We start from the raw sequence: 23,993 nt of genomic DNA, 5'->3' as shown, positions 1-23,993 counted from the left end.
GTATACACATGGAATTTCCCTTTTTCACTCCTGCAGCACAGAAAACAACTCAGCACTAGTTTTTTATTTTTTTTGTCTACCTTTACTCTCAATGAAGAAAAATAAAGAGATAAGGTTACATAGTGATACATGACAGATTTCATAAACCCTATACAAACTAGGGTTCGATCTAAACAACCAGCGGGGAGTCCAACATAGAATATGGAAGTTAATTTGCAAGATAGGAGTTACGTCTCTACCTTACACCCCCGTCCCAATCTGCTCTAAGGATCCCCCAACTAGGAAAGACAATTGCCCTTTCCTCCCCCTTGTAATGACGAAACCAGTTCCTTCAACTGAAGAACCTGATTCCAATCAATATTCAGTACATTATCAGATACAGTATAAATGCAATCTGAAACACTCTCAAAGAGCATTAGATGAGATCTATGGAAAAGACAGCTCACACTTTGGTTAACTGAGAAACTTCAGCCTTTTCTTTTTCAACAGAGACCACCACCAAACACGACTACAAGGCACTTTACAAAATTAACAGTTAAATGGCATTTGTTCAGCTTGATTTATAACTTGTAGCCTTTTATTGCAACCTACTAGGAGCCAGATTTCTTTTTAGTGTCCTTCAAGGCAGTAGCAAAAGTGGAGCTGTACTGAACTACTGATTCCCTGCTTGCATGCCTGGCGAACCGTGTTTTACTGAACGAAACAAAATTGTGTACACTGGCCACCAGAAGATAAAATCAAAGCTTTGACTAGCACCACTTATGTTTTACAGAAGAAACAAGATAAAGTAAGGAATAAAATGGGAAAATGACTCCCCTTGGTCCTTCTTCCATTTACTGTCTTTGGGAGATTGCAGTAACTATCTGGAAAATCCCTGAGAAGAATCTATATTGGCAAAGAATGTACATTTTACTGAAAAATATTTCCTCAAAATAAGTAATTATAGGACCAATACTGTAGAACTTAAAAATCTTGAGTTTTGTTATATATTTATATATATGTTATAAATCTTCAGTTACTAGTAATGAAATGCAAAAAGAAATACAATTGCCACTTTCTTCAGTGGAATTTCTTCAACTACTAAATTGGACCTCATTAGATGAAAGCTATGTTACAGGAAACTAAGGATTTATCTTAAAAGGCTAAAATATCCTTACAACTTGCGCTAGATCAGGTAATAGTGTAATACTCTTTACAAAAGTGATCCCTCCAAAAATGAAAAACAAAATTTCAATGTCACAATCTTCTAGAAAGTGCAGTTTTCTAAATTGGAAATTAACTAAAAATCGAGAGACTCTTACACAATGAAGAAACTCTGGGAGAACTAGGTTGTCCAAACAAGTACTACAAATATTGTTTTGGAAATCGTGACAATTAAAACAATGTAAAACTCTATAGGAATCCACTGTTTTGTTTAAAATATTTATATATAATATGTTATATATTGCCAGATTACAGCACATTATTAAACATTTTTATCTGACAAGATTTTTGCTGAGAAAGCAATTAGCATAGGGTTCTTTTTTCTAAGAAGTGTTTCAGAATCCTGCCAGTTTGCCATAGGTAAAAACTAAAGGAACTACTGTGGATCCAGAACTATAGTTTCTGGTCAGAAACTGGCAATCTTATAAATAACTTGAGATACTAGAAGAGTCATGTACATATTAGATTATGGAAATGTGTTATACCAGAACCATAAAAAATTAAAAAAGAAATGAACATAGCATACATTAACAAAATGCTATCTTCACTGCACAAGATTCATAAGGCAAACCAAGTTATTTACAGTGCTCTCCTACAAGGAACAGGAGGTACTAGTCCTGAATTTGTCACCTGCAGATCAGGGTTGATTTAAATGTAAGAACTCTGTTAGAGTTCTGTGGCTGTCTTTTGCCGTTCTTTTCCAAGGTTGATACTGGTCCTCCATGTAGAATGTGAAGCTATCAACCTAAAGTTTCCAGAGAGAAGAAGCTGCTTTTATAAAGAGTTTCCTTGTCATATTTAAATCTTTTGCTCCATCTAAAATCTAGGGCAGCCTTCCTGAAGCCTTATCCATCACAGATAATGCCCAAAATTGTCTTGTCCATAAGATGTATTGGAATATAAACTCCATCACTCTCATCAATAGCCAACATTATCTTGGGATCACTACGTTGGAGAAGGTTGGGCTAAGATCATAAAACAAATTGTTCTGAACTAATAGTATTATAACAAAACATACTGTGTTCAGATTACTGGTATAAAAGCACAGCATACTGTGCAGATTTGCTACAGTTATAACTTTGAGCTTTAAAGATAAGAAATGGGTTGCATACTTCTTTATGAATTAAATTTGATTAATACATTACCAGGAATGGTACTCAAGCAGTAAAACCAGGAAAGCCAGTTTCATCACATGATGCTGGTAACATATGAATTACAGTACTTGGCATTTTTACACAAATGTTTCTCAGCAAAACAGCCATTTTGAGTCATTAAACCAAGAAATAGATGTAGGCATATGATTTTGCTGGCAAAAAACAAGAGAAGGAATTTCAGGGTTAAATGGGTAACAAATTGCTATCCCGATGCTTGTCTGAATACCTGATCTTAATCACTATCTTATCAATGTTACTTTCTCAGCAGAGGATTTGCTCGCAAGCTTATATGTGCTATCATCTTTAAGTACTTGCATTATCATGCCCTAAAAAAACCTAAAATAGGTAAACAATTCTGTTTCTTCTGGCAGGCTGACCTACTACATCCAACGTATTACCTGATTTATAATATTTCTCACTGAAGAAAATAATCGATTAAAAAGCTGCATTTGGGCCCAGTGAATAAATTTGGTTTATATCATATAAATAACTAGAATGCAAAGAGTGGAGAAACTGTGTCTACATAATGTAGGCATTGTTCTCTCTTTGACAGGCAAATTTCCTAAAAGATACAGCACAACGAGCTAACGATCGTTGGTTTTAAGACTGGATTTTCAGAGCTATTTTCTGGTTGATGGAGGAAAATATTGTTATAGTTTATTTCTAATAAGTATTTCACAGATTTCAAAACATGTGCTTCACTTTTAAAAATATCTTTTAAAGTTTACAATTACATTTTATTATAGTCAATTTTTTTCCTTTAAAGTTATTCTTCTTTTAAAGATTTTTCAAGTGAGCCTTAGACGATAAAGCTCTATGCACAAAAGATTCTGCCATTCATCTTCTAAAGCATAACATTGTAGTTCCTTAATCCAAACTTTACAGCATTTTAAAGTGATGTTTGGAGTTCAAAGAAACACGTATTATGAACTAAAAATGTCGAAGTATAAAAATACATATACAACAATAAAATAATACCTACACCTCAAGAAGAAATGAAAATACTCAAGATCTCACAAAAATGCAAATCCCAAACCAAGGTACAGAAATAGTTACTGATAAAAGTAACCTATGCCAACACAGCAATTTAACAGCGATTCCACATATTTGGTGCATCAGTGTTTTTAAGAACTGCAGGATCATTAGGACAAGTCTCTCTGGTAGTGTTACTGACTTCCATGTATCTTTAACCATGAATTTGTCCATTCAATTGTTACGATCAAAATGATCTCAGATTCTTCGTGGTCTGAATTTTGTTCTGATTTTGCTCTGAATTTTCTACTTTGTAGAGGTGTTTTCTGTTTCTGAATCTAAAAACAAATAGGAAATTACGCACATTAGAAATTACAGCAGCAAACAATTAGTTTTTTTACTTTCCACAAGAAACTTCCTTTTAATGCTATTTTATCAAAAGATCCTTCAGTACAATGTGAATTATTACGAAAGGAATGGCTCTGATCTAATTAAATCCCAAAGACAGGTACTAGGAAATTATTCTTACTAAACTGGATGAAAGGCATACTTCTGAATAAGCATGCGTACACTCATACAGTCAGAATATTAGGATTTTAGAATACTTGCTGCAAGAAAAAACTTAAAACTCTTTTCTCAGTCAGACCCACTCACTGCTGAGCAGATGTCTATTTACTTTGAAAGTCTGTAGTCCCTCATGGAATTCTTTTCTTCAGCCAATGTAGGTTTTATGAAGAAAACAAAAAGCATTGGTCTCTGTCATGGATAAAATATTTATTTTTACATTTACACCATGCATTATGCAATGCACACTAAGACAAATCTACTCTGCATTTGTCATATCTGTATAGAAGAGAAAAATATAAATTTAGAATAAACCAGAAGTTCTGTTATCTCTATGTAACAGAATAATTGGTCAAGAGAACTGACTTAAGATTTCAAGAGAACAAAAGCATACAATCAGTAACAGAAGGCCTCAATTGTAATTAAGAACCATACCATCAGAACCTTTACATAATAATCCACCAGGTTTTTAAATTATGTGCCATCAAGTTGGTGTCAACTTTTAGCAACCACATAGGTAGACCTTTTCCAAGATGATATGCCCCTGACCTGGTCCTCCATTGCCACTGTATTTGAGTCCATCCACTTTGCTGCTGGTTATTTCCACCTTTCTCAGCATTATGGACTTCTCTAGAGAGCTATGTCTTTACATAATGTGTCCAAAATAAAACAATGTGAGCTTGTTTATTTGTACCTCATTTAAGAACCATAGATTGGTTTGTTCTATGATACATTTTTGTTTGTTTTCTTGGCTATCTATGGTATTCTCAGGAATCTTTTCCAACACCAACATTCAAAAGTATCAGTGCCCTTTCTATACTGCTTCTTCAAAGCAAAACTTTTGTTTCCATATAGTGTCACAGGAAAAACCACTGGCTACACAATTCTGATCTTAGTATAGATATTTCACAGCATCTGAATACATTTTCCAAGTTATTTTTCTTCTTCTATCAAATGCTAGCCTGTGATATATTTCTTGACTGCTGGTTCCTTTACTGTTGATAAAAGAAAGAAACTATCCATCACCAGTGATTTCATTGTCAGTTCTATGGATGGGTGCAGTACCTGTTGTCGTTTGATCTGCTCTGTATTTAATCTCTCCCATTCTTTTCATTTTGCTCCTTGATTTCCATTACTAGAGCTTACAGATCATTTGATTTTCAGTTATCAGAGTACTGTCATCAGTATAGCACAGGTTACTGATATTTCTTCTTCCAGTTTTAAAACCACACTAATCTTCTTCCAATCCAGCCTCTCTCAATACATATTCCATTTATAGTTTAAATAAATAAGGAGAGAGTATATTCACTCCTCTGGTCTGTTTCACCATGTTCCATATAGACTGGCTTGCTTTCCTGTGTGTAGATTTCTCATGAGGACAATGACTTTATTTATTTCAATAGATTTATTTGGCTGTTGTATGATCCTTAGCATTATTTTGCTAGTATAGGAGATCAAGGATATTTTTGCAATAGTTCGCACACTCTAAGTTTCCTTTCTTCATTATTGGTATGTAGAGTGACCTCTTCCCATCTGTCGAGCCACTATGTCATTTTCCAGATTGGGTGGCATAATTTGATTAGAACCTTTACTGGTTCTTCTTCTGTTGTTTACCATATTTCTATAGTTATTCCATCAATTTCTGTAACCTTTTGATTTGATAATGATCAGAATACTGATCTAACCATCTTTTAGTACAGGAATTTCTTGTAAATAGCAAATTATCTTCTAAGGTATCTTGGACATTGGCATCTCTACTATATAGAATTTCAGTATAATCCTTCCATTTTTCTTTGATCTTCTTTGAGTCTGTTACTATCTGCCCACTGGCATCCTTTAGTGCTGTATACCAATTTGAGGTGGGAAATTCCAGAGCCTTTAGATCTTCTGGAAGACTTACCTTGTTTTTCCATGTCTGTTTCCATCTTCAGTGCCTTTACAGATGTAGTTGTAATACTGCTTCTTGTCTCTTCTAACAGTTCTGTGTAATTCTTGTTAAATTCTTCTGAGATCTTAGTCTTTCTTGGCCTTAGCTTCTCTTCTTGGCAATTTCCACCATCTGTTTTGACATCCAGTTTGCTTTCTTCTGTTTCTTGGTCACAGCAATCTCTTTTCACATTCCTTTTTAAACAGCTGCTTTGATTTCATTCTACAGTTCCTTTGGTTCTCTGTCAGTGAGGTTCAAACCTTCATAGTGATTCCTGGTGCTCTCCTTGAAAATTGTGAGTTTATGCTCAATACCCTATTGTGGAAATTGGCTGGCTTTAGCTTCTCTTGGGACCTGCATATGAGCAGTTATTGGTCTGTTCCAAGTTAGCCCCTGGCCATGGCTTTGCTGTTATAATTTGAGTTCTTCTATGTCTTTGTACCAATAGCAGAATTTGTGTGTAATGAAGAAATCATTAGACTAGTAAGTTCTTCTCTTGCTTTATTTCTATTTCATGAGCCACATAGTCCAAACACTTTTTTCTCCTCACCATTTCCAACTTTGGCATTCTGGTCTTCAAACACAAGCAGCACATCTTGCTTGCACATTTCAGTTTGAACTTGAACATAAAACTTGTCAACCTCCCCTTCTTCTGCATCAGTGGTTGGAGCATAAACATGGATAAATGTCATATTAAAGTATTATCTGAGAAGTCTAATTGGTATTATTCAGTCACTGACTGCATTGTACCTAAGTACTCTGTTATATCCTTCCTAACTATAAAAGCAATACCATTCTTTGTTTTTTGTGTCCTGAGTAGTAAACAGCATGCTTCTCTGACTGAAGATCAATTCCAGTTCATTATTTAGATTCTTTCACTGTGTTGAGTTTTCCTATGTTCATGCTTCATACATTCTGTGTTTCTACTGTAATTCTATTTTTGCAGCTTTGGGTTTTCTTCTCCCGCATGGCAACATTAACTAGACATCCTGAAGGCTTTAGTCTAGCACATCGTAAACACCACGGGTACCCTGAAGGATCTTCAGCTCTTTCTCAGTAGCATGTTGAGCAGTCCATTATCTAGTGTTATATCATCAAGTACTTTATCTTGCCTATCTATGTGGTTTGTTTGTTGTTTATTCATTTAGTGGCTTCTGACTCTTCCTGACTTCATGGACCAGCCCACGCCAGAGCTTCCTGTCGGTCGTCAACACCCCCAGCTCCCCCAGGGACGAGTCTGTCACCTCTAGAATATCATCTATCCATCCTGCCCTTAGTCGGCCCCTCTTCCTTTTGCCCTCCACTAGCATCAGCATCTTCTCCAGGGTGTCCTGTCTTCTCATTATGTGGCCAAAGTATTTCAGTTTTGCCTTTAATATCATTCCCTCAAGTGAGCAGTCTGGCTTTATTTCCTGGAGGATGGACTGGTTTGAACTTCTGGCAGTCCAAGGCACTCTCAGAATTTTCCTCCAACACCACAGTTCCAAAGCATCTATCTTCCTTCTCTCAGCCTTCCTTATGGTCCAGCTCTCGCAGCCATATGTTACTATGGGGAACACCATTGCTTTAACTATGCGGACCTTTGTTGTCAGTGTGATGTCTCTGCTCTTAACTATTTTATCGAGATTTGTCATTGCTCTTCTCCCAAGGATTAAGCATCTTCTGATTTCCTGACTGCAGTCAGCATCTGCAGTAATCTTCGCACCTAGAAATACAAAGTCTTTCACTGCCTCTACGTTTTCTCCCTCTATTTGCCAGTTATCAATCAAGCTGGTTGCCATAATCTTGGTTTTTTTGAGGTTTAGCTGCAAGCCAGCTTTTGCACTTCCTTCTTTCACCTTCATCATAAGGCTCCTCAGTTCCTCTTCGCTTTCAGCCATCAAAGTGGTGTCATCTGCATATCTGAGATTGTTAATGTTTCCTCCAGCGATTTTAACTCCAGCCTTGGATTCCTCAAGCCCAGCATGTCGCATGATGTGTTCTGCGTACAAGTTGAATAGGTAGGGTGAGAGTATACAACCCTGCCGTACTCCTTTCCCAATCTTAAACCAGTCCATTGTTCCATGGTCTGTTCTTACTGTTGCTACTTGGTCGTTATACAGATTCTTCAGGAGGCAGACAAGATGACTTGGTATCCCCATACCACTAAGAGCTTGCCACAATTTGTTATGGTCCACACAGTCAAAGGCTTTAGAATAGTCAATAAAACAGAAATAGATGCTTTTCTGAAACTCCCTGGCTTTTTCCATTATCCAGCGGATATTGGCAATTTGGTCCCTAGTTCCTCTGCCTTTTCTAAACCCAGCTTGTACATCTGGCAATTCTCGCTCCATGAATTGCTGAAGTCTACCTTGCAGGATCTTGAGCATTACCTTACTGGCACGTGAAATGAGTGCCACTGTTTGATAGTTTGAACATTCTTTAGTGTTTCCCTTTTTTGGTATGGGGATATAAGTTGATTTTTTCCAATCTGATGGCCATTCTTGTGTTTTCCAAATTTGCTGGCATATAGCATGCATTACCTTGACAGCATCATCTTGTAAGATTTTGAACAGTTCAGCTGGGATGCCATCGTCTCCTGCTGCCTTGTTATTAGCAATGCTTCTTAAGGCCCATTCAACCTCACTCTTCAGGATGTCTGGCTCTAGCTCACTGACCACACCATCAAAGCTGTCCCCGATATTGTTATCCTTCCTGTACAGGTCTTCTGTATATTCTTGCCACCTTTTCTTGATCTCTTCTTCTTCTGTTAGGTCCTTGCCATCTTTGTTTTTGATCGTACCCATTTTTGCCTGGAATTTACCTCCGATGTTTCTAATTTTCTGGAAGAGGTCTCTTGTCCTTCCTATTCTATTGTCTTCTTCCACTTCCGCGCATGGCTTGTTTAAAAATAATTCCTTATCTCTTCTGGCTAACCTCTGGAATTTTGCATTTAATTGGGCATATCTCCCCCTATCACTGTTGCCTTTTGCTTTCTTGGGCTACTTCTAGTGTCTCAGCAGACAGCCACTTTGTCTTCTTGGTTTTCTCTTTCTTTGGGATGTATTTTGTTGCCGTCTCCTGGACAATGTTACAAACTTCTGTCCATAGTTCTTCTGGGACCCTATCTACTAAGTCCAGTCCCTTAAATCTATTCTTCACCTCCACTGCATATTCCTTAGGAATATTAGTGAGCTCATATCTAGCTGATCTGTGGGTCCTCCCTAATCTCTTTAGTCTGATCCTAAATTGTGCAATAAGAAGTTCGTGATCTGAACTACGGTCAGCTCCAGGTCTGGTTTTTACCGACTGTATAGATTTCCGCCACCTTTGGCTGCAAAGGATGTAGTCAATCTGATTTTGGTGTTGTCCATCTGGGGAAGTCCATGTATAAAGCCGTCTCTTAGGTTGTTGGAAGAGAGTGTTTGTTATGCAGAGTGAGTTGTCTTGGCAAAATTCTATCAGCCTATGTCCTGCTTCGTTTTGTTCTCCCAGGCCATGCTTACTTGTAATTCCAGGTGTCATTTGACTGCCCACCTTAGCATTCCAGTCTCCCGTGATGAAAATAACGTCTCTTTTAGGTATGTTGTCCAGTAGGTGCTGCAGATCCTCATAGAACTGCTCTACTTCAGCTTCTTCAGCATCTGTGGTTGGGGTGTATATTTGGATTACTGTGATGTTAGATGGCTTGCCCTGAATTCGAATTGAGATCGTTCTATCGTTTTTGGATTGTATCCAAGCACTGCTTTAGCCACTTTACTATTAATTATGAAGGCTACTCCATTTCTTCTGTGGTCCTCTTGTCCACAGTAGTAGATCTGGTGGTCATTTGATGTGAAGTGGCCCATTCCAGTCCATTTCAGTTCACTGACACCCAAAATGTCTATCTTTAATCTTGACATCTCACCAATAACCACATCCAATTTGCCCTGGCTCATAGATCTTACATTCCAGGTTCCAATGCTGTGTTGATCCTTAGAACATCAGATTCGCCGTTCACCACCAGCACCGTTGGCCGCTAGCCATCCTTTCGGCTTTGAGCTAGCTGCGTCATCACATCTGGGGCTAGTTGAGCTCATCCTGTGTTCCTCCCCAGTAGCATTTTGACTATCTTCCGACCTGGGAGTCTCACCTTCTGATGGTATACCGACATATCTCTGGTTGTACTGATCCATTTAGTTTTCACGGCAAGAATACTGGGGTGGGTTGCCATTACCTTCCCCAGGGATCGCATTTAGTCTGACCTCTCTGTCATGACCTTCCCATCTTGGGTGGCCCTTCACGGTTTAGCTCATGGCATCATTGAGGTGCTCAAGCTCCAGCACCACGACAAGGTAACGATCCTTTCCTGAAGATCTATGTGGTTTACTTGGAAAAATACAGAAGTGATTTACCACTGCCTTCTCCTGCGCAGTAAAAAAAAAAGGATACTTTTGCCGTTGTCACTAAAGTGATCCTCCACCTCCAGCATCTTCCTATATTACTGCTGCCCAATAAGGGGCAGTTACACAGCTGGAATGATCTTGCCTTGGGTTACACAGTTACACAGCTGGAATGACCTTGCCTTGATGTTGTCCTCAAATGAGTGTCCTTCTTCTTTCAGATGAAGGTCTTCATCTAAAAGAAAAAGGTTCTTCATCTAAAAGAAAAAGGACTCATTTGAGGACAACAATGTTCACATTTTGGACAGAGAAGATACATGGCTTGAGAGAGGGGTTAAGGAATCCATTCATGCCAAAGTGGAAAATCCTTCCCTCAATAGAGGCGGAGGCCTCGGACACAACTTGTCCCCCATTTTTCATGCTGCTCTTTCATCAGTCCCCAGGAAGATTAAGACCACCAGGAAGGCCACTCTTAACGATCCACTTGGGGATGAACAAAGGATCTAGGAATAAGATATCCAAAAGACAATCCACACCTCCATGGCACAATTAACAGCCATTCCGGTGTAGGGACAATGCAGCCACCCTGGAAGACATATATGGTGTCCCCTCATGAACCTTTGCCCAGACTGAAGAACCAGCTTGGAGAAGCAGCGAAATGTTTCTACCAAAAAGCAAGAAATCCAGTTGCTGTGACTCAAGCTACAGACATAGATGAGGCAAAGAAGGTCTTTTCATTCATTTCAGAATACTTAGGAAAATCAAAACATCCAGCACTCAGAAGATAAAGTGTAGAAGCATGAAAAACAAGTAAAGAGAACCTTAAAAAATTGCCTCCTTTTTATTTTTATTCAGCTTCTAATATCTATTGGCATTTGTACAGAAGTACATGAAATTATTTTCTGCCTTTTAGCTTGACGCTTACTACACTTCATATGAAATACAGTGAGGAATTCTATTTTAGTAAAATCAAGTTACCCTTTAATTTGTAGCATCTCATCAAATGTCTCTGGCAGAGGGTTCCTATAACTTTCCGGAAAGAAGAGGGTGAGAATCCCTATCAATACTGTTAGGCTGCCCATGAGGATGTAAGGCAGAAATCTACCATAGGCACCTGGTAAAACACAGAAAGTAGATTTAATATATAAAGTCACAACATTAATTTGTAATTGTTTTATCATATTTGATTCCTGCCCTTTCCTCTTGGACTTCAAGGCAGCAAGCAGGGATTTATTCATTTTATCCTGAACAGCAATCTTTCGTGATCTTTACTGCTTTTCTTTTTAAAAAAGATTATTTTCAATAATCCAATGTGCACTATTTTGTGCTATTTTGTCATGTAATTTTATTGTGTAGGTTTTGCTCCAGTGAACCACATGTTTTATGATATATTTTAATGGATGTTTTTACCGCACATCACCTCAGTATTAGGTAGGAAGTGTGATTTAGAGAATTCAGAGATTTAGAGTGTGTTTCATTAGGTGAGAATTATGAATAATTGGCAATTGGTGTCTATATGTCTGAAATCCATGTTTCAGTATTGCACACTGTGCAATAAAAAATAGATTTCTTGGTAATCCTATTAAGAATGGTTGTTTGTTTTTGTGTCTTTAAGTAACTGTTGATTCCTGGCAACTGCTTAGACAAGTCCCTGCAGTTTTCATGGCAAGATTTCAGAAGTGGTTTGCCATGGCCTCCTTCCTGGGGTTGAGACAGTGTGACTGGCCCAGGATCACCCAGCTGGCTTTGTGCCTAAGGCAGGGCTAGAACTCACGGTCTCCTCACTTCTAAGCTTGGTGCCTTTAACGACTACACCAAACTGGCTCTGTACTAAGAATTACTGGTAATAAATCATAATCTACCACTGTAAAAGAAATAGGAATCAAGTGCTTTCATCAGAATAATAATGGCTTGTACTGAATATCTGGGTGTTTTGAAGGAAGATGTGACTCAAGCCTAGAAAATAAACACAGGATTAATGAGATCACAGAAAAGCCTGCTGAGTATTTCTCCATTATCTGAAGTCACACTAGGGAGCATTTATTGTATTTATTTTAAAATGGTGTATTTCTTACCCAGAAAAACAAAGTACGGTGCAATAATGCTGCCCACCCGGGACGACATGGAAGCAGCACCCACTGCCATGTTTCTTACTGTGGTTGGGTAGAGTTCTGCAGTGTAGACATAAAGCATGGAGAAGGCAGATGTGATCCCAAATTTCCCCAGCATCACTAAGATGAGAGACAGAATGTGAAGATCTGTGGACAGAAGTAAAAGAAACAAAATTTCTGTGCATCTTTGATTAATCAACTTTGCACAAGTCCTACTTTTACCTCAATTATGCTTCCTTAGTTCATGCATTTTCAGCAGTGTTAGGTGCATCAAGTCAATACCTAGGTATGTCATTATTAGTTTTAACAGCTAAAGTCAAGTTGTCTCTGTCTGCAACTATGTCAGTAACTTGAAGAACTAAGAGGGCACGTGGCTGAGAGAAACAGATTGCTTACAGTGGGATTACCAATAAATGAATACCTATACATTTGCACATAAGAACCAGTTTGGTCTAGTGGTTAAGGTGCTGGGCTAGAAACCAGGAGCCTGTGGGTTCCAGTCCTGCCTTAAGCATGAAAACTGGCTGGGTGACCTTGGTCCAGTCACTCTCTCAGCCCAACTCACCTCACAAGGTTGTTGTGGGGAAAACAGGAGGAGGAAGGAGTATTAAGTATGTTTGCCACCTTGAGTTATTTATAAAAATAATAAAGGCGGGATAAAAATTAAATAAAAATAAAAATAAAGTAAGTATGATGCACTTGTGCAGAGTTTCATTCAGAAAACTTACAAAGCTGAGGAATACTTTTGATGAGAAACCTCCTTAGGCATGCTCTTAAGGCCTAATTTGCACCATCCCTAGAATTCTCAAAAACTGACACAAAAGCCTTCAGAACCATGATACTAAGACATCTCCAGAACAGAACTGGGTATGAATGCAAAGATGACTGTTGAAGAGTGAAAGATCACTTGAAGAATCACAAATAACCAATTCATCTTACCTCTTCATAATTGTATATCACACGAAAGTTACTAACAAGCTGTCCAAGACTAGGAAGAAAACTATTGAAAAAATCACCCAATTAATGCAGGCACTGGTCATGGAGTAGCTATCCAAGCAATACTGCTTCACAAAGATGGGACCTAGGTGAAGTACAACTGTAACCATGTGAAATTGCAGGCATGATGGTCAGCTCTGAGAGCATGTAACTCACTAGCAGTCTTTCCAGCTATTTTCTGCCACATATCTATGGCCCACTTAATAAGCCAGGACACTGGAATTGTTGATGAATTCAGCAATCCATGAGCACAGATTCAAAGACCAGGTCTTCAAGACTGAGGCCACATGAACATAAGCAACTGCACTGATACTGGAAATTTTATTTTTATTTATTTATTTAGAAAATGTATATGGTTGCTCATTTAACATACAAACTCTGGGCAGTTAACAAGCAAACATGGTAAAATAATTGCAGAACATTAACTAAGGCACCATAGAATAAACTAAGTTACACAACCATACCTATATTGGGCTCATCTACTATCCTGGCCCAACGCCTGGAGGAAAAGCCAGGTTTTCACAGCCTTCGATGACCAAGAGGGTCATGGCCATCTGGGTCTCAGGCAATGGCAAAGCAAAAAACTGACACTGGATCTAAAGGTACTGCTGGAGCTGATCATGAAGCAAGAATTATAGAAGTATCAGAAAAACAGGCATCCTAGTGCCAGTAAGGATTGATAAGAATCAGGCATTCTGAACAAAAGTGGGTATAGAAGAGGGTCTCAATAACTCTGGAACTTGGGAGGGAAGTGAAAACTGGAAGGGTAAAAGGCCTCGTGGTAATTTCCTTCCCGAAAGCAAATCAGACAAAGAGGATGCCCACTGGTGAGAAGCAAATCCCTTCCACATTAATGCTCTTACAAAAGGCAATTTGTTGCTATAAAGCTCACAAACTCTGGCAATTAATCACTTCTGGAAATACCCTTCTTGGCTTTTGTAATGAAATAGAGAGAAGGGAGTGATGAAGGAAGACAATACACAAAACTGCCTTTTGCTACTGTGGCAGTTGCAGAGAAACTGCAAGAGTATTACTGTGGCACCTCAAACTGTGAGTTGGGATCACCTGGTGAGACATGAGCAATTAGGGGGGTCTTGCACAGGCAAAGTGGGAATGTTATTAAAACTTGCTCTACTCTTTGCTACCAGAACTGGGCTGCACAGGCCCGCAGTGGGCAGCTGTGGAATTGCAAAGTTTAAGAACTTTTGCATTTAGAGATTCAAATTTAATTATTAAAAGTCATATATATCCCAGCCTTAATCCCAAAAAAGTAATTACTTTCATTCATGGGGAATCACACAAATTCATCTGTCATTTTAAGACATCACCATACCCATCCTTTTAAGAGATCATCACACCCTTTTGGTGGAAAGCCATGCCCTAGGGTGCAGGCTTTCCACCAAAATTCTCTTTATCTTTTGGACATTTCCTAAACGAAATTTTGCACGGGTGCATTATCCAGATGTGTGATACACCGAAGTCACAAAGATAAACTGAGAAACATTCCTACAATGTTTTGTAAATGCAGATCTCTATTTATAAACAATTTCAGTGAATTTTCCTGGAATATAATAGAAAATTGAGGATCCATATGATATAGGTGTAAAACACAATTCTTTAACACTTGTTCCAACTCCTCGTACAGTATTGTCAATTGCCAATACATCTATAGCACCAATGAAGGAAGGAAGGAAGGAATGCGCATGTGCGCACACACGTAGTCTACCTGGAGGTACTAGCTGTATGAACAAAACAACACTCCCTCCTAAGAAAAGGGTGCCAGATATTGTATAACGTCGAGGTAAGATCCGTAGGAGAAGCCAAGCAATCACGTAGGCTGGGACCTCAATGACTGCTGAGAGGAAACAATTGAAGTAGGCATCTCCATGCAGATTGGGTGTGCTGAGGGACAAGCCAAAATAGCCAATAGATGTAAACATCCTAGAATAAAAGAGAGATTAGCAAATATAAGTAGCCACGATCTTCTTAATATTAATTAACCAAGCTATAGCACAATTAGCCTAATGGTAGATCAGACTTACTTCCTATTTTACTATTTCAGATGGCACCTTTTTGAATGAGAATGGATTGAAATGCGTTGGGAAATCACACATACATTCCTCTGGGCATCTGTGTTTTCATACCACTTCCCTGTTTTCCAGTAATTACACAAAAGTACTTTAATCTAACTTCATAGGGCTAACTTCATAATATCCCTGGGTGAAATGCAACACAGTCCTTCTAATGAGAACAGGGAAAGGCTGATGGTTTTTCCTAAAGCATCTTTAACATTGTTTTATGACAAGTTCCTGTTAGAGGCAAGCCATCCAATGAAACTATCTAATTTTAAATTCTGGTTGCTCGTTTGGGAAGACAGGAAGCTTCTCAGGACTCTCAATTATCCAATTCAGTATATGAGATGCTAATGGATTTAACTGAACTGAGAGTTAAATATTAGCTCCTTCTGTTCAGCAGATCTGTGATATATGATCATGGAAATCCTTATATAATAAATGGTAAAGTAGTAGAGATTTTTGCTTATTTTTCTATTTTTATCAATATTTTGTTTAGTTACCTTTTAATAAATTTTTGAGGATATATTTCACAATATAGTATTAATATATTGGATCTATTAATGTTTAGGTAAATCAATATGTCATTACTGTAATAGGGATCTATAGATTATATTATAATTGTTTTAATTTACAGTTGCCTCTATATAATTGTACCATTTGACTTATTTCGATTTTGCTATTTTTATTAATTTTATGTTGCTGGTCATTGACCGAATAAACATTATTACTATATAATAAATGGTACCTATGCAACACCATGTTATCCGAACTTTCTAATAACCTACAGTATAGTATAGTGACAATGTTTATTATTACCCTGTATAAAAAGTGCTTTCATTAATAATAGCTCTTAATACTAATTTCCCAATGGCCTTTAGATAAGCAAACTTTATTTCTTGTAGTTTCCACCTTGGAGTGATGCTCATGAAGTTCAGTTATTTTCAGTAATACAAAATTAATAAAAAGAAAATTGTACAAAGAATTGACTGGAATAAGACATATCTGCTGCCCAACTTAATTTGGTTCCTTTTTTCTTGGCTGTTCATTGTTTGGTTAAATTGTTTTTTTATTATTATTTTTCTATCAGATCTGCAGGGCTGTAAACAATAATAGTGTCATATTGTTTGTCTGCTGTTATCTTTAAACCTGCTGATTAGTTTTTTCTGGTTCAAACGTTAAGATAAAGGAACAAGCACATGTATTCTGATGCAGTTTTGCTGCCAGAGTGCTTCTGCTTGTACAAATTCCATTGCTCAGAACTCCACCCAAAAAAACAAAAACAAAAAAACCCTCATAATCACACACATCAACAAGCAATCTAATAAAAGGTCCTCCAGATATAGATTATTATTTAGAAAAACACACAATTTATGATCTACTTACCACATCTTAAGGGCAATTCACATGTTAAGGGTAACTCAGCTGTATGCTAAGCAGGATGGCTATATAAAATTATATAGCCATCCTGCTCAATTAAAAAAATAAAATAAAATCTCATATGATAAATAAGGATTGGAATGTCCCAAACAGCATAACTTTCTCCAAACAAAAAACAGATTATTGGCCCTCTGCATTTAATGAGCCTGCTGTCAGAGCCTTACCATAAAAGAAGAGACATAATCGTCATAATTGCAATGTTTCGTGATCTGAACAAGTCCGAAAGCACACCTTGATGTTGCTTGGCTTTCAAATCTTCTATCTTAGGAGGGAGAGAAAGAAAAAAGGGAACATTCCAAAACCAAACAAGTAAACAAACATAAATGTCCTGGATATCAAACATTCAAAGAAAAGAAAAGGACAACCAAGACACTGATTTAAAGATTTAAAGAAGATGGAGATTTGTTGATTGCTTTCACTTTGACAATTTTGTGTATTTCCACCCTCATTCTATACAGATTTCAACTTGTTTCAGAAGCCAGAATTGAATTATTTTTCAAAATTAACTTTCTCCTGTGATAAACATAGTCCATGTTTGAGAATTAGCCTAAATTAGTAGTTAACAATGATTGTTGGGAAAAGATGAATGATATTTATTACTGAACACACGATACGTGCTCAAACAGTAAGATCGCCACAAGAATCAAAATCAGGCAGATATGAAATAAAAGGCTCAGCCAACAAGTGGATGCAGTTCTCAGTTCCATGGATGGTTTCCTTAGGAAGTAGCTTCCTATCTCAGACGTAAACTGCCCAGGGAAACTTTCGGTCTGAAGGTAAGCTCATACACAATTCATAAAAACAAGAAACTGATATATTAGCTCCTTTTCTCCATCAAAAGTATTATTTCTGCAATTGCAAGTCATCAGCTCCTTAGAGAGACAGGCAGCGTTGTCTATGAAACCAGAGCAATCAACAAGCATAGATGACTAGACGTTCAGCTACTGTAGTACTGCGGTACAGCTATACCACTTCATCTTTAAAGCAGAATCAGACATTCTCCTGGGATTTTCCATTCTGGACTTTGGTTGGGGAGTGCCAGTGAAAAGTGGGTTCCTAGAGTTATAATTTAAAAAATAACCCTTTGTTTTTGGCACGCACATGGTAAAATTAAGCCAAAGAGGACTTCTGAATACAAGGTCAAGAGTTTTTTTTTTTTCACTATAAAAACTAAGTTTGTAGCCTTCCATAGAAGTTCACTTCTGTTTTCCTCTATAATCTTTAACAGTCTGCTTGGGTTGGGAAAAAAGAGGCATATCTCTGTTAAAGTTAAATGGAGTTGAAAACCCTTGTAGACCGTGAACCACAAAGAGACATACCATAGCCTACCAATGCGTTACTCATCCTTACTTTATGTTAGCACCTTTTCTGCTTTGCTGCCTCCTATAACCAAGTATATATAATTGGGAGAGAAAACGACAACTTCACATGTTTTCTGGTGAATAATTATATTGGACGTAGTTGCTCAACCTTTGCTTCATTTGATTCCAAAACACATTACTCTTCCAAAGTTTTTTTTTTTTTTTTTAAACTGAGAGCGTGTGGCCAGAACCTTTTTAAATGCTAGGAGGGAGTAAACTAGCAGCATATATAGCAGCCTTTATTCTCAAGACTAGGATGAAAAATGAGTTACACTAGGTGGACTGCACATTTCCTCTACCTTTTCTATTGTTGAATGTTTGGGAAGGAGGAAAAATGCAACAATGTTCCAATTCCCCTATCACAAAGAAGTACTAAGCAACTATGTCTCTGGCCACATCAAATTCAGATGCAGTTCATTATTTGTCTGCAGCTCACAAGGGGAGGGACGTGATTTCTTCTTGACAAACAAGGAGACTGTACGAAGTTATCCTGAAGCTTGTTAAGAAGAAAGAGGAAAATGGGCAGCATGCTTGTTCAAGCCAGAAACACCCTCTATAGCATTCTAGGACTGAATGATAAACCCAAACCCTACAGGTGTGATCAGGCAAGACTGGAACCAGGGCTGACAAGCATAATAACAGCAGAAGTCGAACAAGCTCCAAGCCAACTCTGATGTATATTAAAATGCCTGATGTGGGGGATAAAAGTGGAGCTTAGACAGAGAGATGGGAGAACGTTGTATTTAGAATCATGAAGGTTTGTTGATGATCTTGGCTGTAGTTACTAGCTAGCTAGATTTAATACATTCTTTAATTTAAAAAATTCAGGCAGACATTCATTGCATATTGTCTGCTCTCGTTCTCTTCAAGGAGACACAGTGGTGTTTTTATTGCACGTATAATTGGGTGTATAGTGAAGTTCACCTTGGAAAATTGTTAATGCATTTGAAGACCTTGCCATATATGAAGCCCAAGGGAGTCAAGTTCTAAAGTATACCTCTGTCTTGAAAACCAAACAATAATAAGTATTAATTAACTCAGGTGTGATGCTAGGAAAGACTGAAGGCAAAAGAAGGGGACGGCAGAGGATGAGATGGTTAGATAGCATCACCGATGCAATGAACATGAATTTGAGTAAATTCCGGGAGACAGCGGAGGACAGGAAGGCCTGGTGTGCTATGGTCCATGGGGTCACGAAGAGTCGGGCATGACTTAATGACTGAACAACAAGTAGTGGTGCATACAAATTATCACCTGCTTTATCTTGGCTGGTAGTAGAGAGTTATGTTTTCTAAACATTACCAGTGGTACAACTGAGACATCTTTGTAATAGTGGGTTACACTGAATACAACAAAAATGTAAATATACAAGGGGGGGGGGCTTCGAGTCATTGTTGACTCCTGGTTACTGCCTGGACAAGTCCCTGCAGTTTTCTTGGCAACATTTTGAAAGTGGTTTGCCCTTGCCTAATCATCAAAATTTATTTTGAAGAGATCTCTTGAGTCTGGAAGAGCTTATATTGCAATTACCATTAGTATGTACTGGTTTGGGACCATCTATCAACTTCATATTACATGTGTGGTGGCAGCTCTTAAGGGGCTCCATAGGGAAGAGCCTATCTAGGCTTACGTTCTGTATCCTTACCAGCTGGCATCTGGGGAAGCAGGAGATACTAATGGCTAACTCCTGTTTGGGCAAGCAGACTCAGGAAAGCTGCTAATATCCAGGAATGCGCCTATACTGGTATATCTGGCTGGGAGCAAGTCACAAATGTATGTGAGGACCATTCAGACATCTGACCTTATTTTGTAAAGTATTTTTATTCATTTATTTGCCTAAAGAAGAAAAAAAAATTAAAAAAGAAACTAAAACTAAACTAAAACATAGCACATGTGTATGAAATATAATTACATCATATTTATTTTTTGAACAACCAATGGAACCTCAATTACACAGGGACATATTGATCAGCCTTTCTCTTTCTTCTGTAAAAGGCCAGTTCAAATACTGAAAATGAACACATTTCTTCACTGTAAGTTTTTATATCTGGGGCTGTAGTTTCTTTCCTTCATTATCTTATACTCAATTCCAATTCTGATAAACTCAAAGGTTCTCATAGATAAGCAAATTCTGAATCTTCAGTACATAATTTAACATTATATATACATCTTTAAATTTTAATTGTTTTCAGTACAGATATGCTTTTGATGTCTTACAATCTCTACTTCTAGACCTCTTGTTTTTATTTTTTTGGTGCCTTTGAGTCAGTGTTGACTCCCGGCAACTGCCTAGGCAAGTCCTTGCAGTTTTCTTAGCAAGATTTCGGAAATGGGTTGCCATTGCTTCCTTCCTAGGGCTGAAAGAGAGTGACTGGCCCAAGGTCACCCAGCTCGTTTTGTGCCTCAGGTGAGACTAGAACTCAACAGTCTCCTGGTTTCTAGCCCACTGCCTTAAGCACTAGACCAAACTGGCTCTTAAATATACAATTACAACCCTAATACTTACCTCCCGTGGGTCTAAAAGTACTGCTGGGGCTGGAATCCTGTTTGTTTCTGCAGCCTTCCGAATAATAGCTTCAGCTTCTCCAAATCTTCCTTGAGAGATCAGCCATCGAGGAGACTCAGGAATAAACCTGTAACAAGTCCAGATTATCCTGTTGCTTTCCCCCCCCCATAAATCGATACCATCAAAGTGGCTGAAAGGGTCTTCACCTAGTTGTGATTGGGGAAGCCAAATGTCTGGTCCATTGCATATAGGAAGCATGGAAAGGAATGTGCCAGGGAAAGCAACTAACTCACTGCACTGTGTTGCTCGTTAATCATCTGGGAGTTAATTTCAGAGAAAAATATTCTTTAAAAAAGCAGAGTACGCAGATGCCAGATTTTTCTCCTTTTGTTTAAAAAGATCTCACTTTTGATATGAACAGATAAACTTTTGAGTAAATACTTGCTAGGCTCTAACAGGACAACTTATGCTTACTCAAGTGAATAATCCACTGAATGGGGTAGGTGGACTATGGGTGTGTTTATACTAGAATAAATGGATTACAAATTTTAAAAATGTCAAATATTCCTTGCTTCCTTGGTTGTGCTAAACAATATGATGAGATCTTCATAATAATATGGAACATACTGCATCAAGGCTTTAGATTTAATTATATTCCAATGGTACAGTAGTATCAAATAATGTCATATACTGTAAAACCGTAGCCCAGTTCTAAAGCATATTTGCTTGGAAGTGAGGATCACACAGCTAGTGTATCTCTGATATGATGCTAGCCCAGACTGAAAGTCAACTGGGACCCATATAAATGTTATATAGGAGCACACATATGTCAATAAAATGTTCTTCCTTCCATCATAATTTCTTTCCTTAATGAATAACTTCACAAATGCTTCAGATATATTGCATGCCCATCCTTCTGCTTTTTATAATTTGGAGAAAATTACAATATATGGTATGGAAACCTGTAGGAATTCTCTGCAGGAAGTACTTAAGACTTCAAGGAAGATTCAGTATACTAAAATGACAGATGACATCTCACTAATTTTAGTAAAAGCTGTCATGTAAATCCACCCTAAAGAGATCACAAGTTTAATTTATAATATGCCAATTGAAACATTAGAGGAGCCATGTTGTGACTTCACCAGAAGAATCCAATTAGCAAGGTCTTGTGTTTGGGGTCAATCAATCTGCATGTCTTCATGATGACAGTTTCTTTGTTTCTTCATAAAATGTCACTGTATTTTCTTAGAAAAGGAAACTATTAAAAAGTCCAGGGAAATGTATCATGAATCTGATAACCCAGTGCCTCTAAAAACTTGAATGTCTACTGAATGATAAATACTACTTTTTCAACAAGTGAGATATGTTAATATAATTTGCTTATAATAGTTATCATGATATAGATTATCTAATACAAAGCAACAGAATTTCACAGGGACTTCTGATTTTACTGAAAAATTTAGTAAGAAAAATATTTATTTTCAGTTTGTGTGGTATTGGTCATGGAATAGTTTTTATCCAAGAATAAAACCCGAATCTTGTATTAGAACTACTTAGTTTACAGGACTAGCCGTATCACTACAGGGGCATAGAAAGATAATTACTTTATGCCAATGAAATAATCTACTTCGAATTTTCTTTGTAATGCAACCATAGCCACCAATGCAGCTGTTAGCTCTTTTCATCTTCTACCAAGTAGTAAAGGCTATGCAACACAACTTATCTGAACAATGCAGGCCTTAATCCTTACGTACTGTTTTGTGGGTCATTAACTGGCAAAACCACCGCACATATGTCAGCTGGTATCACAGACATCTGGCTGCTTGACAGATGTAAAATCAATATGTTCATGAAGGAGTAATGCCCTCCCTCATCAGGCAGGTTTGGAGAGAGACTCACAATCCCTCCCTCAGCTAGAGATACTTTGAGGGATTTTCAAAGCAAAATAACTTCAAAAGGGACAGAGGAGGAAAGTATGTGCAGGACTACGAACAGGAGTGAGCTAGAAGCTTGTAGCCTCTGAATAAAGTGGACTTTCCAGAGAAAAGGAATTTCCCAGGTAAACTGAAGGAAAAAGAACAGCAATTTCAAGAGCCTCCTGCTTTTGTAGAAGTATGCAAATGTCTAGCTAGAAACTGTACTACAACTCCTTGATTTGTTCAATAGGTTCTTAAGTATCTCCATTTTCCTGGACAACTATAGGAAACTGGATGTTCAGTGTCAGCTTTCATTCACTTATATTTCAGACTGGGCAGGAATGTAATACTTTGCCTTTAAAATCCTTTTGTCATCAGTTATAACAACAGTAATAATAATACTTTGTCGCCATATGTTCTGGCTGGAGCATTGCATATATTTTAGACTTTTCTCTCGTTTTACTCATTTGGAAGCAGCCGCCCTACCGAGGCAACTCTGAATTGTGCATAATTTTAATATCTAAAGCTGTTACATTTTTACCCCCTTTTTTTTTTTTTAAAGTATGACCTGTCTCTGGTGAAATTGGTCCTTTTTTGGGCAGTGCTGTTGACGAAACCTCAAGTCACACACGGCTATGCCACGCCCCAGGGCTTGCAGGATAGATTGTTTTGGACCCTTTTCATTGCCAATAAGGCAGCAGAGGCTGTGGGAGCCCCATCGGTCTCCCAGGTCAGGGTCAGGGAGATGACACCAAATAAGGCGTTCCCAGGAAGCTATGTGTCAGCAGCAGGAGCTACCAAGGCACCGTCCTAAAAGACAGGCGGGCAGAGCTAGGATGTGGCTGGGATAGCAAGGTGGAGACTTCCAGCCTTCCATCTTACCAGCTCAGCTTTGCCACCACAACATACCATAAACACCCTGTTTCAAAGTACTGGATCTTTTAACGTAAGTCAAACCACAGTCCATCTCTGTAAGTGAGATGTCAACAAATTATAATGCTGACAGACACTGCAGATGCATCATCTGAGGTTTTCTAAAGGAGAAAACATCCATCTATGACCGCACATGGAGAGTCTAATTCCCCACTAATACACTTTGATCGGATTTCAGACCACAGATTTTGTTCAGTATTTTTTTTAAATTGCCATATTTCCTGCAAGGATTTAAAGACCCAGAGCGCCTCTTCTTGGTTAATTATTTAATTTATATGCCAATGTTTACATCCAAATGCCCCCCGTAGCAACTTAATAAAACAAGTACATTAGTATTAAGACCATCTACTGAAATAAGCAGTACAAAACACCGCATCCTATGTATGAGGATCCAGAAGTGTCCCACTAAGTTCAGTGCGGCTTGCATAGAAATGCAGAATACGAATACTGAGTTCCTTGCTTCAAGAATGGTAAGAA

General features: G+C 38.0%; 1 protein-coding gene across 1 annotated transcript in view; it reads right to left on the bottom strand.

Moving 5' to 3' along the window:
* Positions 1 to 473: 473 nt before the first annotated feature.
* SLC22A4 (solute carrier family 22 member 4) overlaps positions 474 to 23,993 on the bottom strand; it is an 89,216-nt gene continuing 65,696 nt past the window's right edge. Inside the window, exons 5-10 of the mRNA XM_063292331.1 lie at positions 20,668 to 20,794; positions 16,965 to 17,062; positions 15,015 to 15,229; positions 12,257 to 12,439; positions 11,160 to 11,295; positions 474 to 3,667 (exon numbers count right to left, since the gene is read on the bottom strand). Coding sequence (XP_063148401.1) covers positions 3,577 to 3,667; positions 11,160 to 11,295; positions 12,257 to 12,439; positions 15,015 to 15,229; positions 16,965 to 17,062; positions 20,668 to 20,794 — 850 coding nt within the window. The 3' untranslated portion in view covers positions 474 to 3,576. The remainder of the gene's footprint in view (positions 3,668 to 11,159; positions 11,296 to 12,256; positions 12,440 to 15,014; positions 15,230 to 16,964; positions 17,063 to 20,667; positions 20,795 to 23,993) is intronic.

The sequence above is a fragment of the Candoia aspera genome, chromosome 2 (assembly GCF_035149785.1).
Source record: "Candoia aspera isolate rCanAsp1 chromosome 2, rCanAsp1.hap2, whole genome shotgun sequence".
NCBI lineage: Eukaryota > Metazoa > Chordata > Lepidosauria > Squamata > Boidae > Candoia > Candoia aspera.
The sequence above is the reverse complement of the archived record's forward strand: the minus strand, read 5'-3'. Positions and strand labels throughout refer to the sequence as shown.